Source organism: Oncorhynchus nerka, linkage group LG19 (assembly GCF_034236695.1).
Source record: "Oncorhynchus nerka isolate Pitt River linkage group LG19, Oner_Uvic_2.0, whole genome shotgun sequence".
In the NCBI taxonomy this organism is placed as follows: domain Eukaryota; kingdom Metazoa; phylum Chordata; class Actinopteri; order Salmoniformes; family Salmonidae; genus Oncorhynchus; species Oncorhynchus nerka.
In genome coordinates, this window is record NC_088414.1 from 444,618 (window position 1) to 464,660 (window position 20,043).

The 20,043-nt window shown below is 41.8% G+C and overlaps 1 protein-coding gene across 1 annotated transcript in view; it reads right to left on the reverse strand.

Moving 5' to 3' along the window:
• The window catches only part of LOC115147125 (solute carrier family 12 member 2-like), a 184,194-nt gene that overhangs the window by 88,909 nt on the left and 75,242 nt on the right, over window positions 1-20,043 (reverse strand). Inside the window, exon 2 of the mRNA XM_065004603.1 lies at window positions 84-203. Coding sequence (XP_064860675.1) covers window positions 84-203 — 120 coding nt within the window. The remainder of the gene's footprint in view (window positions 1-83; window positions 204-20,043) is intronic.

Genomic DNA, 20,043 nt, shown 5'->3' on the forward strand with positions numbered 1-20,043 from the left:
ATTGTGTCACATAACAAAAAGGTAAGCAGGAGGACTCTCAGGAGATGCAAAAAGGTAAAACAGTCTGTCGGTTGACCACTTACCAGTACCCCTTTGATCCACCCGAACTTGACCGCTCCCTTAGGCTCGGCCGCCTCCTTGGCTGCGGCCTCCTCGGCCGGTGACAGCTCATCCCCGTTGGCGAAGCCATCCTCAAATGGCTCCTGTAAACAAAATGAGACAGACCGCTATGGTCAGTATGCACAATGGAGAAAGACATCTGATTAACAACATCTCTGAATTCAGCTGTGGTTCACCCATGTTTATTCATTTCTAGAAACAATCTACTACATTTGTATTTTACAGAACATTTATTCTCTCACACAGACACTGATTAATCTGTGCTCGTATCGGCTGGAGAAGGTCAAACACAGGAAGCATCCCTCCTGTGCAGAGACAATGCAGTGACGTGGGTGGCTGTCCCACCAAGTCAGTCTCTCAGGGCCCACCAATAAAAGTTATTCCATCTATGTGTCCCAGGACGCTCCCAGCCTGCAGCCCCCCCCCCTCTCTTTCCTTTTTATTCATAAGTGCTTGTGTCAACGCCTGCTACCAACTAGCCAGCGAACTAGAAAAGTCCATCTGCTTCTCCTCCATCTTGTAGTGGAGTAGACAGAGAACATCAAGAGGATTGTTCCAATCAGTGCTGGTCTTATGTCACAAGACTTGGAATCCAAAGGCAGCGGCATGATGCTAAGCGGACTGGAGTGTCTGCGAGACGTTCGAGCAGATTGACATAAGGAATAGCTTCGCTGCACTTGTGCCTGATCTACCTGTGCCTTCATCGCTGGGACTGCCTGTGTCTGCGACGGCTGTGCTGACTTCAACTACGCTGACTCCAGATGGGCACTGCCTGCTGCGGGAGATCTGGTCCCATCGCCGGGAGTATCGGGTGTATGCTATCCTGCTTATCGTGGGCCCGTTAAAGGGTGAACTAATTGTGTGAGGGGTGGGAATGGGTGGATTTATCCATTCCCATCTCCAGCCGTTGTATTGGGCTGTTCAATGGTGAAAAATGTCTCAGTCCCTGGAGCAAAATCGTTGTACTCTCCAGGAGCACAAGAACAGGACATCAATAACCTGCTCCCAGACATTATAAACCTGCATCAGGACATCAATAACCTGCTCCCTAACATTATAAACCTGTGCATCAGGACATCAATAACCTGACTAAACCCATCAGGACATTATAAATAAACCTGCATCAGGACATCAATAACCTGCTCCCTAACATTATAAACCTGCATCAGGACATCAATAACCTGCTCCCTAACATTATAAACCTGCATCAGGACATCAATAACCTGCTCCCAGGACATTATAAACCTGCATCAGGACATCAATAAGCTGCTCCCAGACATTATAAACCTGCATCAGGACATCAATAACCTGCTCCCAGACATTATAAACCTGCATCAGGACATCAATAACCTGCTCCCTAACATTATAAACCTGCATCAGGACATCAATAAGCTGCTCCCTAACATTATAAACCTGCATCAGGACATCAATAAGCTGCTCCCAGACATTATAAACCTGCATCAGGACAATAATCAATAAAGCTGCTCCCAGACATTATAAACCTGCATCAGGACATCAATAACCTGCTAAACCCATCAGACACATTATAAACCTGCATCAGGACATCAATAAGCTGCATCAGGACATTATAAACCTGCATCAGGACATCATCACATATAAACCTGCATCAGGACATCAATAACCTGCATCAGGACATCAATAACATCATTATAAACCTGCATCAGGACATCAATAACCTGCTCCCTAGACATTATAAACCTGCATCAGGACATCAATAATAACATTATAAACCTGCATCAGGACATCAATAAGCTGCTCCCAGACATTATAAACCTGCATCAGGACATCAATAAGCTGCTCCCAGACATTATAAACCTGCATCAGGACATCAATAACCTGCTCCCAGACATTATAAATCAGGACATCAATAACCTGCTCCCTAACATTATAAACCTGCATCAGGACATCAATAAGCTGCTCCCAACATTATAAACCTGCATCAGGACATCAATAAGCTGCTCCCAGACATTATAAACCTGCATCAGGACATCAATAACCTGCTCCCTAACATTATAAACCTGCATCAGGACATCAATAAGCTGCTCCCTAACATTATAAACCTGCATCAGGACATCAATAAGCTGCTCCCAGACATTATAAACCTGCATCAGGACATCAATAAGCTGCTCCCTAACATTATAAACCTGCATCAGGACATCAATAAGCTGCTCCCAGACATTATAAACCTGCATCAGGACATCAATAACCTGCTCCCAGACATTATAAACCTGCATCAGGACATCAATAAGGACATCTGCTCCCTAACATTACAAACCTGCATCAGGACATCAATAACCTGCTCCCTAACATTATAAACCTGCATCAGGACATCAATAAGCTGCTACCAGACATTATAAACCTGCATCAGGACATCAATAACCTGCTCCCTAACATTATAAACCTGCATCAGGACATCAATAACCTGCTCCCAGACATTATAAACCTGCATCAGGACATCAATAAGCTGCTCCCAGACATTATAAACCTGCATCAGGACATCAATAAGCTGCTCCCAGACATTATAAACCTGCATCAGGACATCAATAAGCTGCTCCCTAACATTATAAACCTGCATCAGGACATCAATAAGCTGCTCCCAGACATTATAAACCTGCATCAGGACATCAATAAGCTGCTCCCAGACATTATAAACCTGCATCAGGACATCAATAAGCTGCTCCCAGACATTATAAACCTGCATCAGGACATCAATAAGCTGCTCCCAACATTATAAACCTGCATCAGGACATCAAAACCTGCATCAGGACATCAATAACCTGATCCCAGACATTATAAACCTGCATCAGGACATCAATAAGCTGCTCCCTAACATTATAAACCTGCATCAGGACATCAATAACCTGCTACCAGACATTATAAACCTGCATCAGGACATCAATAAGCTGCTCCCTAACATTATAAACCTGCATCAGGACATCAATAACCTGCATCAGGACATCAATAACCTGCTCCCTAACATTATAAACCTGCATCAGGACATCAATAAGCTGCTCCCAGACATTATAAACCTGCATCAGGACATCAATAAGCTGCTCCCAGACATTATAAACCTGCATCAGGACATCAATAACCTGCATCAGGACATCAATAAGCTGCTCCAAGACATTATAAACCTGCATCAGGACATCAATAATCTGCTCCCAGACATTATAAACCTGCATCAGGACATCAATAAGCTGCTCCCAGACATTATAAACCTGCATCAGGACATCAATAAGCTGCTCCCAGACATTATAAACCTGCATCAGGACATCAATAAGCTGCTACCAGACATTATAAACCTGCATCAGGACATCAATAACCTGCATCAGGACATCAATAAGCTGCTCCCAGACATTATAAACCTGCATCAGGACATCAATAAGCTGCTCCCAGACATTATAAACCTGCATCAGGACATCAATAAGCTGCTCCCAGACATTATAAACCTGCATCAGGACATCAATAACCTGGAAATCAGGACATCAATAAGCTGCTCCCTAACATTATAAACCTGCATCAGGACATCAATAAGCTGCTCCCTAACATTATAAACCTGCATCAGGACATCAATAATCTGCTCCCTAACATTATAAACCTGCATCAGGACATCAATAAGCTGCTCCCTAACATTATAAACCTGCATCAGGACATCAATAAGCTGCTCCCAGACATTATAAACCTGCATCAGGACATCAATAAGCTGCTCCCAGACATTATAAACCTGCATCAGGACATCAATAAGCTGCTACCAGACATTATAAACCTGCATCAGGACATCAATAACCTGCTCCCAGACATTATAAACCTGCATCAGGACATCAATAACCTGCTCCCAGACATTATAAACCTGCATCAGGACATCAATAAGCTGCTCCCAGACATTATAAACCTGCATCAGGACATCAATAAGCTGCTCCCAGACATTATAAACCTGCATCAGGACATCAATAAGCTGCTCCCAGACATTATAAACCTGCATCAGGACATCAATAATAAGGACATCAATAACCTGCTCCCAGACATTATAAACCTGCATCAGGACATCAATAACCTGCATCAGGACATCAATAACCTGCTCCCTAGACATTATAAACCTGCATCAGGACATCAATAAGACATTATAAACCTGCATCAGGACATCAATAAGCTCCCTAACATTATAAACCTGCATCAGGACATCAATAACCTGCTCCCTAACATTATAAACCTGCATCAGGACATCAATAACCTGCTCCCAGACATTATAAACCTGCATCAGGACATCAATAACCTGCATCAGGACATCAATAAGCTGCTCCCTAACATTATAAACCTGCATCAGGACATCAATAAGCTGCTCCCAGACATTATAAACCTGCATCAGGACATCAATAACCTGCTCCCAGACATTATAAACCTGCATCAGGACATCAATAACCTGCTCCCTAACATTATAAACCTGCATCAGGACATCAATAACCTGCATCAGGACATCAATAACCTGCTGCTCCCAGACATTATAAACCTGCATCAGGACATCAATAACCTGCTCAGGACATCCTAACATTATAAACCTGCATCAGGACATCAATAAGCTGCTCCCAGACATTATAAACCTGCATCAGGACATCAATAAGCTGCAATCCCAGACATTATAAACCTGCATCAGGACATCAATAACCTGCTCCCAGACATTATAAACCTGCATCAGGACATCAATAACCTGCTCCCTAACATTATAAACCTGCATCAGGACATCAATAACCTGCATGACATCAATAAGCTGCTCCCAGACATTATAAACCTGCATCAGGACATCAATAACCTGCTCCCTAACATTATAAACCTGCATCAGGACATTATCATCAGGACATCAATAAGCTGCTCCCTAACATTATAAACCTGCATCAGGACATCAATAATCTGCTCCCTAACATTATAAACCTGCATCAGGACATCAATAAGCTGCTCCCAGGACATTATAAACCTGCATCAGGACATCATCACATAACCTGACATCTCCCTAACATTATAAACCTGTATCAGGACATCAATAAGCTGCTCCCTAACATTATAAACCTGCATCAGGACATCAATAAGCTGCTCCCAGACATTATAAACCTGCATCAGGACATCAATAAGCTGCTCCCAGACATTATAAACCTGCATCAGGACATCAATAAGCTGCTCCCAGACATTATAAACCTGCATCAGGACATCAATAAGCTGCTCCCAGACATTATAAACCTGCATCAGGACATCAATAAGCTGCTCCCAGACATTATAAACCTGCATCAGGACATCAATAAGCTGCCCTAACATGCATCAGGACATCAAAACCTGCATCAGGACATCAATAAACCTGCTCCCTAACATTATAAACCTGCATCAGGACATCAATAACCTGCTCCCAGACATTATAAACCTGCATCAGGACATCAATAAGCTGCTCCATAACATTATAAACCTGCATCAGGACATCAATAACCTGCATCAGGACATCAATAACCTGCATCAGGACATCAATAACCTGCATCAGGACATCAATAACCTGCATCAGGACATCAATAACCTGCATCAGGACATCAATAACCTGCTACCAGACATTATAAACCTGCATCAGGACATCAATAAGCTGCTCCCTAACATTATAAACCTGCATCAGGACATCAATAAGCTGCTCCCAGACATTATAAACCTGCATCAGGACATCAATAAGCTGCTCCCAGGACATTATAAACCTGCATCAGGACATCAATAAGCTGCTCCTAACATTATAAACCTGCATCAGGACATCAATAACCTGCATCAGGACATCAATAACCTGCTCCCAGACATTATAAACCTGCATCAGGACATCAATAACCTGCTCCATTATAAAGACATTATAAACCTGCATCAGGACATCAATAATAACATTATAAACCTGCATCAGGACATCAATAAGCTGCTCCCTAACATTATAAACCTGCATCAGGACATAACCTGCTCAGACATTATAACCTGCTCAGGACATTATAAACCTGCATCAGGACATCAATAGGCTGCTCCCAGACATTATAAACCTGCATCAGGACATCAATAACCTGCTCCCAGACATTATAAACCTGCATCAGGACATCAATAACCTGCATCAGGACATCAATAACCCTCCCAATAACATTATAAACCTGCATCAGGACATCAATAAGCTGCTCCCTAACATTATAAACCTGCATCAGGACATCAATAACCTGCTCCCTAACATTATAAACCTGCATCAGGACATCAATAACCTGCTCCCAGGACATTATAAACCTGCATCAGGACATCAATAACCTGCTCCCAACATTATAAACCTGCATCAGGACATCAATAACCTGCTCCCAGACATTATAAACCTGCATCAGGACATCAATAACCTGCATCCCAATAAACATTATAAACCTGCATCAGGACATCAATAAGCTGCTCCCTAACATTATAAACCTGCATCAGGACATCAATAAGCTGCTCCCAGACATTATAAACCTGCATCAGGACATCAATAAGCTGCTCCATCAGACATTATAAACCTGCATCAGGACATCAATAACCTGCTCCCAGACATTATAAACCTGCATCAGGACATCTCCCTAACATTATAAACCTGCATCAGGACATCAATAACCTGCATCAGGACATCAATAAGCTGCTCCCAGACATTATAAACCTGCATCAACACCTGCATCAGGACATCAATAACCTGCTCCCTAACATTATAAACCTGCATCAGGACATCAATAACCTGCATCAGGACATCCTAACACATTATATAAACCTGCATCAGGACATCAATAACCTGCTCCCAGACATTATAAACCTGCATCAGGACATCAATAAGCTGCTCCTAACATTATAAACCTGCATCAGGACATCAATAACCTATAAACCCAGACATTATAAACCTGCATCAGGACATCAATAAACCTGCATCAGGACATCAATAACCTGCTCCCTAACATTATAAACCTGCATCAGGACATCAATAATAACATTATAAACCTGCATCAGGACATCAATAACCTGCTCCCAGACATTATAAACCTGCATCAGGACATCAATAACCTGCTCCCAGACATTATAAACCTGCATCAGGACATCAATAAGCTGCTCCTAACATTATAACAATAAACCTGCATCAGGACATCAATAAGCTGCTCCCAGACATTATAAACCTGCATCAGGACATCAATAACCTGCTCCCAGACATTATAAACCTGCATCAGGACATCAATAAGCTGCTCCCTAACATTATAAACCTGCATCAGGACATCAATAAGCTGACATTATAAACCTGCACAGGATTACCTGCTCCCAGACATTATAAACCTGCATCAGGACATCAATAAGCTGCTCAGGACATCAATAAGCTGCTCCCAACATTATAAACCTGCATCAGGACATCAATAAGCTGCTCCCAGACATTATAAACCTGCATCAGGACATCAATAAGCTGCTCCCAGACATTATAAACCTGCATCAGGACATCAATAAGCTGCTCCCAGACATTATAAACCTGCATCAGGACATCAATAACCTGCTCCCTAACATTATAAACCTGCATCAGGACATCAATAACCTGCATCAGGACATCAATAACCTGCATCAGGACATCAATAACCTGCATCAGGACATCAATAACCTGCTCCCAGACATTATAAACCTGCATCAGGACATCAATAACCTGCTCCCAGACATTATAAACCTGCATCAGGACATCAATAAGCTGCTCCCTAACATTATAAACCTGCATCAGGACATCAATAAGCTGCTCCCAGACATTATAAACCTGCATCAGGACATCAATAACCTGCTCCCAGACATTATAAACCTGCATCAGGACATCAATAACCTGCTCCTAGACATTATAAACCTGCATCAGGACATCAATAAACCTGCATCAGGACATCAATCTGCTCCCAGACATTATAAACCTGCATCAGGACATCAATAACATCACATATAAACCTGCATCAGGACATCAATAAGCTGCTCCCTAACATTATAAACCTGCATCAGGACATCAATAAGCTGCTCCCAACATTATAAACCTGCATCAGGACATCAATAACCTGCTCCCAACATTATAAACCTGCATCAGGACATCAATAACCTGCTCCCAGACATTATAAACCTGCATCAGGACATCAATAACCTGCTCCCAGACATTATAAACCTGCATCAGGACATCAATAACCTGCATCAGGACATCAATAAGCTGACATTATAAACCTGCATCAGGACATCAATAAGCTGCTCCCTAGACATTATAAACCTGCATCAGGACATCAATAACCTGCTCCCAGACATTATAAACCTGCATCAGGACATCAATAACCTGCTCCCAGACATTATAAACCTGCATCAGGACATCAATAAGCTGCTCCCAGACATTATAAACCTGCATCAGGACATCAATAAACCTGCATCAGGACATCAATAACCTGCTCCCAACATTATAAACCTGCATCAGGACATCAATAAGCTGCTCCCAGACATTATAAACCTGCATCAGGACATCAATAAGCTGCTCCCTCAGGACATTATAAAACCTGCATCAGGACATCAATAAGCTGCTCCCAGACATTATAAACCTGCATCAGGACATCAATAATCTGCTCCCAGACATTATAAACCTGCATCAGGACATCAATAAGCTGCTCCCAGACATTATAAACCTGCATCAGGACATCAATAACCTGCTCCCAGACATTATAAACCTGCATCAGGACATCAATAACCTGCTCCCTAACATTATAAACCTGCATCAGGACATCAATAATCAATAAACCTGCATCAGGACATCAATAACCTGCATCAGGACACATCAATAAACCTGCATCAGGACATCAATAACCTGCTCCCAGACATTATAAACCTGCATCAGGACATCAATAAGCTGCTCCCTAACATTATAAACCTGCATCAGGACATCAATAACCTGCTCCCTAACATTATAAACCTGCATCAGGACATCAATAACCTGCATCAGGACATCAATAACCTGCATCAGGACATCAATAACCTGCATCAGGACATCAATAACCTGCATCAGGACATCAATAAGCTGCTCCCAGACATTATAAACCTGCATCAGGACATCAATAATATCAGGACATCAATAACCTGCTCCCTAACATTATAAACCTGCATCAGGACATCACATAAGCTGCTCCCAGACATTATAAACCTGCATCAGGACATCAATAACCTGCTCCCAACATTATAAACCTGCATCAGGACATCAATAAGCTGCTCCCAGACATTATAAACCTGCATCAGGACAAACCTCAATCCTGCTCCCAGACATTATAAACCTGCATCAGGACATCAATAACCTGCTCCCAGACATTATAAACCTGCATCAGGACATCAATAACCTGCTCCCAGACATTATAAACCTGCATCAGGACATCAATAACCTGCTCCCTAACATTATAAACCTGCATCAGGACATCAATAACCTGCTCCCTAACATTATAAACCTGCATCAGGACATCAATAATAACATTATAAACCTGCATCAGGACAACCTGCATCAGGACATCAATAACCTGCTCCCAGACATTATAAACCTGCATCAGGACATCAATAACCTGACATTATAAACCTCATCAGGACATCAATAACCTGCTCCCTAACATTATAAACCTGCATCAGGACATCAATAACCTGCTCCCTAACATTATAAACCTGCATCAGGACATCAATAACCTGCTCCCAGACATTATAAACCTGCATCAGGACATCAATAACCTGCTCCCTAGACATTATAAACCTGCATCAGGACATCAATAAGCTGCTCCCAGACATTATAAACCTGCATCAGGACATCAATAACCTGCATCAGGACATCAATAACCTGCATCAGGACATTATAAACCTGCATCAGGACATCAATAAGCTGCTCCCAGACATTATAAACCTGCATCAGGACATCAATAAGCTGCTCCCAACATTATAAACCTGCATCAGGACATCAATAAGCTGCTCCCAGACATTATAAACCTGCATCAGGACATCAATAACCTGCTCCCAACATTATAAACCTGCATCAGGACATCAATAATCTGCTCCCAGACATTATAAACCTGCATCAGGACATCAGGACATGCTCCCTAACATTATAAACCTGCATCAGGACATCAATAAGCTGCTCCCAGACATTATAAACCTGCATCAGGACATCAATAAGCTGCTCCCTAACATTATAAACCTGCATCAGGACATCAATAAGCTGCTCCCAGACATTATAAACCTGCATCAGGACATCAATAAGCTGGACATTATAAATCAAGGACATCAATAAGCTGCTCCCAGACATTATAAACCTGCATCAGGACATCAATAATCCCAGACATTATAAACCTGCATCAGGACATCAATAAGCTGCTCCCAGACATTATAAACCTGCATCAGGACATTATAAACCTGCATCAGGACATCAATAACCTGCATCAGGACATCAATAACCTGCATCAGGACATCAATAACCTGCTCCCAGACATTATAAACCTGCATCAGGACATCAATAACCTGCATAACCTAAACCAGCCCAGACATTATAAACCTGCATCAGGACATCAATAACCTGCTCCCTAACATTATAAACCTGCATCAGGACATCAATAAGCTGCTCCCTAGACATTATAAACCTGCATCAGGACATCAATAACCTGCTCCCAACATTATAAACCTGCATCAGGACATCAATAAGCTGCTCCCTAACATTATAAACCTGCATCAGGACATCAATAACCTGCTGCTCCCTAACATTATAAACCTGCATCAGGACATCAATAACCTGCTCCCAGGACATTATAAACCTGCATCAGGACATCAATAACCTGCTCCCAGACATTATAAACCTGCATCAGGACATCAATAACCTGCTCCCAGACATTATAAACCTGCATCAGGACATCAATAAGCTGCTCCCAGACATTATAAACCTGCATCAGGACATCAATAACCTGCTCCCAGACATTATAAACCTGCATCAGGACATCAATAACCTGCATCAGGACATCAATAAGCTGCTCCCTAACATTATAAACCTGCATCAGGACATCAATAACCTGCATCAGGACATCTAACATTATAAACCTGCATCAGGACATCAATAACCTGCTCCCAGACATTATAAACCTGACATCAGGACATCAATAACCTGCATCCCAGACATTATAAACCTGCATCAGGACATCAATAACCTGCTCCCTAACATTATAAACCTGCATCAGGACATCAATAACCTGCTCCCAACATTATAAACCTGCATCAGGACATCAATAACCTGCTCCCAATAAACATTATAAACCTGCATCAGGACATCAATAAGCTGCTCCCAGACATTATAAACCTGCATCAGGACATCAATAAGCTGCTCCCAGACATTATAAACCTGCATCAGGACATCAATAAGCTGCTCCCAGACATTATAAACCTGCATCAGGACATCAATAACCTGACAACATTATAAACCTGCATCAGGACATCAATAAGCTGCTCCCAGACATTATAAACCTGCATCAGGACATCAATAAGCTGCTCCCAACATTATAAACCTGCATCAGGACATCAATAACCTGCATCAGGACATCAATAACCTGCATTATAAATCATCAGGACATCAATAACCTGCTCCCAGACATTATAAACCTGCATCAGGACATCAATAACCTGCTCCAAGACATTATAAACCTGCATCAGGACATCAATAAGCTGCTCCATAACATTATAAACCTGCATCAGGACATCAATAAGCTGCATCAGGACATCAATAAGCTGCATCAGGACATCAATAACCTGCATCAGGACATCAATAACCTGCATCAGGACATCAATAACCTGCATCAGGACATCAATAAGCTGCTCCCAGACATTATAAACCTGCATCAGGACATCAATAAGCTGCTCCCTAACATTATAAACCTGCATCAGGACATCAATAAGCTGCTCCCAGACATTATAAACCTGCATCAGGACATCAATAACCTGCTCCCTAACATTATAAACCTGCATCAGGACATCAATAAGCTGCTCCCTAACATTATAAACCTGCATCAGGACATCAATAACCTGCATCAGGACATCAATAACCTGCTCCCAGACATTATAAACCTGCATCAGGACATCAATAACCTGCTCCCAGACATTATAAACCTGCATCAGGACATCAATAACCTGCTCCCTAACATTATAAACCTGCATCAGGACATCAATAAGCTGCTCCCTAACATTATAAACCTGCATCAGGACATCAATAACCTGCTCCCTAACATTATAAACCTGCATCAGGACATCAATAATCTGCTCCCAGACATTATAAACCTGCATCAGGACATCAATAACCTGCTCCCAGACATTATAAACCTGCATCAGGACATCAATAACCTGCTCCCTAACATTATAAACCTGCATCAGGACATCAATAACCTGCTCCCTAACATTATAAACCTGCATCAGGACATCAATAACCTGCTCCCTAACATTATAAACCTGCATCAGGACATCAATAAGCTGCTCCCAGACATTATAAACCTGCATCAGGACATAACATTATAAACCTGCATCAGGACATCAATAACCTGCTCAGACATTATAAACCTGCATCAGGACATCAATAACCTGCTCCCTAACATCAGGACATCAAAACAATAACCTGCTCCCTAACATTATAAACCTGCATCAGGACATCAATAAGCTGCTCCCAGACATTATAAACCTGCATCAGGACATCAATAACCTGCATCAGGACATCAATAACATCAATAAGCTCCCAGACATTATAAACCTGCATCAGGACATCAATAACCTGCTCCCAACATTATAAACCTGCATCAGGACATCAATAACCTGCTCCCAGACATTATAATCAATAACCTGCATCAGGACATCAATAACCTGCATCAGGACATCAATAAAGACTGCTCCCTAACATTATAAACCTGCATCAGGACATCAATAAGCTGCTCCCTAACATTATAAACCTGCATCAGGACATCAATAACCTGCTCCCAGACATTATAAACCTGCATCAGGACATCAATAACCTGCTCCCAGACATTATAAACCTGCATCAGGACATCAATAACCTGCTCCCAGACATTATAAACCTGCATCAGGACATCAATAACCTGCTCCCAACATTATAAACCTGCATCAGGACATCAATCAGGACATCAATAAGCTGCTCCCTAACATTATAAACCTCATCAGGACATCAATAACCTGCTCCCAGACATTATAAACCTGCATCAGGACATCAATAACCTGCTCCCTAACATTATAAACCTGCATCAGGACATCAATAACCTGCTCCCTAACATTATAAACCTGCATCAGGACATCAATAAGCTGCTCCCAACATTATAAACCTGCATCAGGACATCAATAACCTGCTCCCAGACATTATAAACCTGCATCAGGACATCAATAAGCTGCTCCCTAACATTATAAACCTGCATCAGGACATCAATAAGCTGCTCCCTAACATTATAAACCTGCATCAGGACATCAATAAGCTGCTCCCAGACATTATAAACCTGCATCAGGACATCAATAACCTGCTCCCAGACTGCATCAGGACATCAATAAGCTGCTCCCTAGACATTATAAACCTGCATCAGGACATCAATAAGCTGCATCAATAACCCTCCCAACATTATAAACCTGCATCAGGAGATCAATAAGCTGCTCCCAGACATTATAAACCTGCATCAGGACATCAATAACCTGCTCCCAGACATTATAAACCTGCATCAGGACATCAATAACCTGCTCAGGACATATAAACCTGCATCAGGACATCAATAACCTGCTCAGGACATCAATAATAACATTATAAACCTGCATCAGGACATCAATAACCTGCATCAGGACATCAATAAGCTGCTCCCAGACATTATAAACCTGCATCAGGACATCAATAACCCTGCTCCCAGACATTATAAACCTGCATCAGGACATCAATAACCTGCTCCCTAACATTATAAACCTGCATCAGGACATCAATAACCTGCTCAGGACATTATAAACCTGCATCAGGACATCAATAACTGCTGCATCAGGACATTATAAACCTGCATCAGGACATCAATAAGCTGCTCCCTAACATTATAAACCTGCATCAGGACATCAATAAGCTGCTCCCTAACATTATAAACCTGCATCAGGACATCAATAACCTGCTCCCAGACATTATAAACCTGCATCAGGACATCAATAACCTGCTCCCAGACATTATAAACCTGCATCAGGACATCAATAACCTGCTCCCAGACATATAAACCTGCATCAGGACATCAATAAGCTGCTCATTATAAACCTGCATCAGGACATCAATAAGCTGCTCCCTAACATTATAAACCATGCATCAGGACATCAATAAGCTGCTCCCAGACATTATAAACCTGCATCAGGACATCAATAACCTGCTCCCTAACATTATAAACCTGCATCAGGACATCAATAAGGACATCAACGTAACCTGCTCCCTAACATTATAAACCTGCATCAGGACATCAATAAGCTGCTCCCAGACATTATAAACCTGCATCAGGACATCAATAAGCTGCTCCCAGACATTATAAACCTGCATCAGGACATCAATAACCTGCTCCCAGACATTATAAACCTGCATCAGGACATCATCATTATAAACCTGCATCAGGACATCAATAAGCTGCTCCCTAACATTATAAACCTGCATCAGGACATCAATAACCTGCATCCCAGACATTATAAACCTGCATCAGGACATCAATAACCTGCTCCCAGACATTATAAACCTGCATCAGGACATCAATAACCTGACATTATCAGGACATCAATAAAACCTGCATCAGGACATCAATAACCTGCTCCCAGGACATTATAAACCTGCATCAGGACATCAATAACCTGCATCCCAGACATTCAAAACCTGCATCAGGACATCAATAACCTGCTCCCAGACATTATAAACCTGCATCAGGACATCAATAACCTGCTCCCAGACATTATAAACCTGCATCAGGACATCAATAAGCTGCTCCCAGACATTATAAACCTGCATCAGGACATCAATAAGCTGCTCCCTAACATTATAAACCTGACATCAGGACATCAATAAGCTGCTCCCAGACATTATAAACCTGCATCAGGACATCAATAACCTGCATCAGGACATCAATAAGCTGCTCCCAGACATTATAAACCTGCATCAGGACATCAATAATCTGCTCCCAGACATAATAAACCTGCATCAGGACATCAATAACCTGCTCCATAACATTATAAACCTGCATCAAGACATCAATAACCTGCATCAGGACATCAATAACCTGCATCAGGACATCAATAACCTGCTCCCTAACATTATAAACCTGCATCAGGACATCAATAATCTGCTCCCAGACATTATAAACCTGCATCAGGACATCAATAAGCTGTTCCCAGACATTATAAACCTGCATCAGGACATCAATAACCTGCTCCCTAACATTATAAACCTGCATCAGGACATCAATAACCTGCTGCTCCCTAACATTATAAACCTGCATCAGGACATCAATAACCTGCTGCTCATCAGGACATTATAACCTGCATCAGGACATCAATAAGCTGCTCCCAGACATTATAAACCTGCATCAGGACATCAATAACTGCTCCCTAACATTATAAACCTGCATCAGGACATCAATAACAGACTGCTCAGGACATCAGACATTATAAACCTGCATCAGGACATCAATAAGCTGCTCCCTAACATTATAAACCTGCATCAGGACATCAATAACCTGCATCAGGACATCAATAAGACATCAGGACATCAATAAAACCTGCATCAGGACATCAATAAGCTGCTCCCAGACATTATAAACCTGCATCAGGACATCAATAACCTGCTCCCTAACATTATAAACCTGCATCAGGACATCAATAAGCTGCTCCCTAACATTATAAACCTGCATCAGGACATCAATAACCTGCTCCCAGGACATTATAAACCTGCATCAGGACATCAATAACCTGCTCCCAGACATTATAAACCTGCATCAGGACATCAATAACCTGCTCCCAGACATTATAAACCTGCATCAGGACATCAATAACCTGCTCCCTAACATTATAAACCTGCATCAGGACATCTCTGCTCCCTAGGACATTATAAACCTGCATCAGGACATCAATAAGCTTCCAGGACATTATAAACCTGCATCAGGACATCAATAAGCTGCTCCCTAACATTATAAACCTGCATCAGGACATCAATAACCTGCTCCCTAACATTATAAACCTGCATCAGGACATCAATAAGCTGCTCCCTAACATTATAAACCAGGACATCAATAAGCTGCTCCCAACATTATAAACCTGCATCAGGACATCAATAAGCTGCTCCCAGACATTATAAACCTGCATCAGGACATCAATAAGCTCCCAGACTGCATCAGGACATCAATAAGACATTATAAACCTGCATCAGGACATCAATAACCTGACATCTCCCAGACATTATAAACCTGCATCAGGACATCAATAACCTGCTCCCTAGACATTATAAACCTGCATCAGGACATCAATAACCTGCATCAGGACATCAATAACCTGCATCAGGACATCAATAACCTGCTCCCAGACATTATAAACCTGCATCAGGACATCAATAACCTGCTCCCAGACATTATAAACCTGCATCAGGACATCAATAAGCTGCTCCCAGACATTATAAACCTGCATCAGGACATCAATAACCTGCATCAGGACATCATATAACCTGCATCAGGACATCAATAAGCTGCTCCCAGACATTATTATAAACCTGCATCAGGACATCAATAACCTGCTCCCTAACATTATAAACCTGCATCAGGACATCAATAAGCTGCTCCCAACATTATAAACCTGCATCAGGACATCAATAAGCTGCTCCCTAACATTATAAACCTGCATCAGGACATCAATAACCTGCTCCCTAACATTATAAACCTGCATCAGGACATCAATAACCTGCATCAGGACATCAATAAGCTGCTCCCAGACATTATAAACCTGCATCAGGACATCAATAACCTGCTCCCAGACATTATAAACCTGCATCAGGACATCAATAACCTGCTCCCAGACATTATAAACCTGCATCAGGACATCAATAAAGACATTATAAACCTGCATCAGGACATCAATAAGCTGCTCCCTAACATTATAAACCTGCATCAGGACATCAATAATACATTATAAACCTGCATCAGGACATCAATAACCTGCTCCCAGACATTATAAACCTGCATCAGGACATCAATAACCTGCTCCCTAACATTATAAACCTGCATCAGGACATCAATAACCTGCTCCCAGACATTATAAACCTGCATCAGGACATCAATAACCTGCTCCCAGACATTATAAACCTGCATCAGGACATCAATAAGCTGCATCAGGACATCAATAAGCTGCTCCCAGACATTATAAACCTGCATCAGGACATCAATAACTGCTGCTCCCTAACATTATAAACCTGCATCAGGACATCAATAAGCTGCTCCCAGACATTATAAACCTGCATCAGGACATCAATAAGCTGCTCCCTAACATTATAAACCTGCATCAGGACATCAATAAAACATTATAAACCTGCATCAGGACATCAATAAGCTGCTCCCTAACATTATAAACCTGCATCAGGACATCAATAAGCTGCTCCCAACATTATAAACCTGCATCAGGACATCAATAACCTGCATCAGGACATCAATAACCTGCTCCCAGACATTATAAACCTGCATCAGGACATCAATAACCTGCTCCCAGACATTATAAACCTGCATCAGGACATCAATAACCTGCTCCCAGACATTATAACATTCAATAAACCTGCATCAGGACATCAGGACATCAATAACCTGCTCCCTAACATTATAAACCTGCATCAGGACATCAATAACTGCTGCATCAGGACATCAATAACATTATAAACCTGCATCAGGACATCAATAACCTGCTGCTACCAGACATTATAAACCTGCATCAGGACATCAATAACCTGCTCCCAGACATTATAAACCTGCATCAGGACATCAATAACCTGCTCCCAGGACATTATAAACCTGCATCAGGACATCAATAACTCTGCTCCCAACATTATAAACCTGCATCAGGACATCAATAACCTGCTCCCAGACATTATAAACCTGCATCAGGACATCAATAACCTGCTCCCAGACATTATAAACCTGCATCAGGACATCAATAAGCTGCTCCCTAACATTATAAACCTGCATCAGGACATCAATAAGCTGCTCCCTAACATTATAAACCTGCATCAGGACATCAATAAGCTGCTCCCAGACATTATAAACCTGCATCAGGACATCAATAAGCTGCTCCCAGACATTATAAACCTGCATCAGGACATCAATAAGCTGCTCCCAGACATTATAAACCTGCATCAGGACATCAATAAGCTGCTCCCAGACATTATAAACCTGCATCAGGACATCAATAACCTGCTCCCTAACATTATAAACCTGCATCAGGACATCATCAATAACCTGCATCAGGACATCAATAACCTGCTCCCAGACATTATAAACCTGCATCAGGACATCAATAATCTGCTCCCAGACATTATAAACCTGCATCAGGACATCAATAACCTGCTGCATAACCTGCAGGACATCAAAACCTGCATCAGGACATCAATAACCTGCTCCCTAGACATTATAAACCTGCATCAGGACATCAATAAGCTGCTCCCTAACATTATAAACCTGCATCAGGACATCAATAACCTGCTCCCAGACATTATAAACCTGCATCAGGACATCAATAATAACATTATAAACCTGCATCAGGACATCAATAAGCTGCTCCCTAACATTATAAATGCATCACATCAAAATCTGACATCAATAACCTGCTCCCAACATTATAAACCTGCATCAGGACATCAATAACCTGCTCCCAGACATTATAAACCTGCATCAGGACATCAATAACCTGCTCCCAGACATTATAAACCTGCATCAGGACATCAATAACCTGCTCCCTAACATTATAAACCTGCATCAGGACATCAATAAGCTGCTAACATTATAAACCTGCATCAGGACATCAATAACCTGCTCCCTAACATTATAAACCTGCATCAGGACATCAACCTGCTCCCAGACATATAAACCTGCATCAGGACATCAATAAGCTGCTCCCAGACATTATAAACCTGCATCAGGACATCAATAACCTGCTCCCAGACATTATAAACCTGCATCAGGACATCAATAACCTGCTCCCAGACATTATAAACCTGCATCAGGACATCAATAAGCTGCTCCCAACATTATAAACCTGCATCAGGACATCAATAACCTGCTCCCAGACATTATAAACCCATCAGGACATCATTATAAACCTGCATCAGGACATCAATAAGCTGCATTATAAACCTGCATCAGGACATCAATAAACCTGCATCAGGACATCAATAACCTGCTCCCAACATTATAAACCTGCATCAGGACATCAATAACCTGCTCCCAGACATTATAAACCTGCATCAGGACATCAATAACCTGCATCAGGACATCAATAACCTGCTCCCAACATTATAAACCTGCATCAGGACATCAATAAGCTGCTCCCAACATTATAAACCTGCATCAGGACATCAATAAGCTGCTCCCAGACATTATAAACCTGCATCAGGACATCAGGACATCAATAAGCTGCTCCCAGACATTATAAACCTGCATCAGGACATCAATAACCTGCCCTAACATTATAAACCTGCATCAGGACATCAATAAACCTGCATCAGGACATCAATAAATGCATCAGCTGCTCCCAGACATTATAAACCTGCATCAGGACATCAATAACCTGCATCAACATAACATTATAAACCTGCATCAGGAC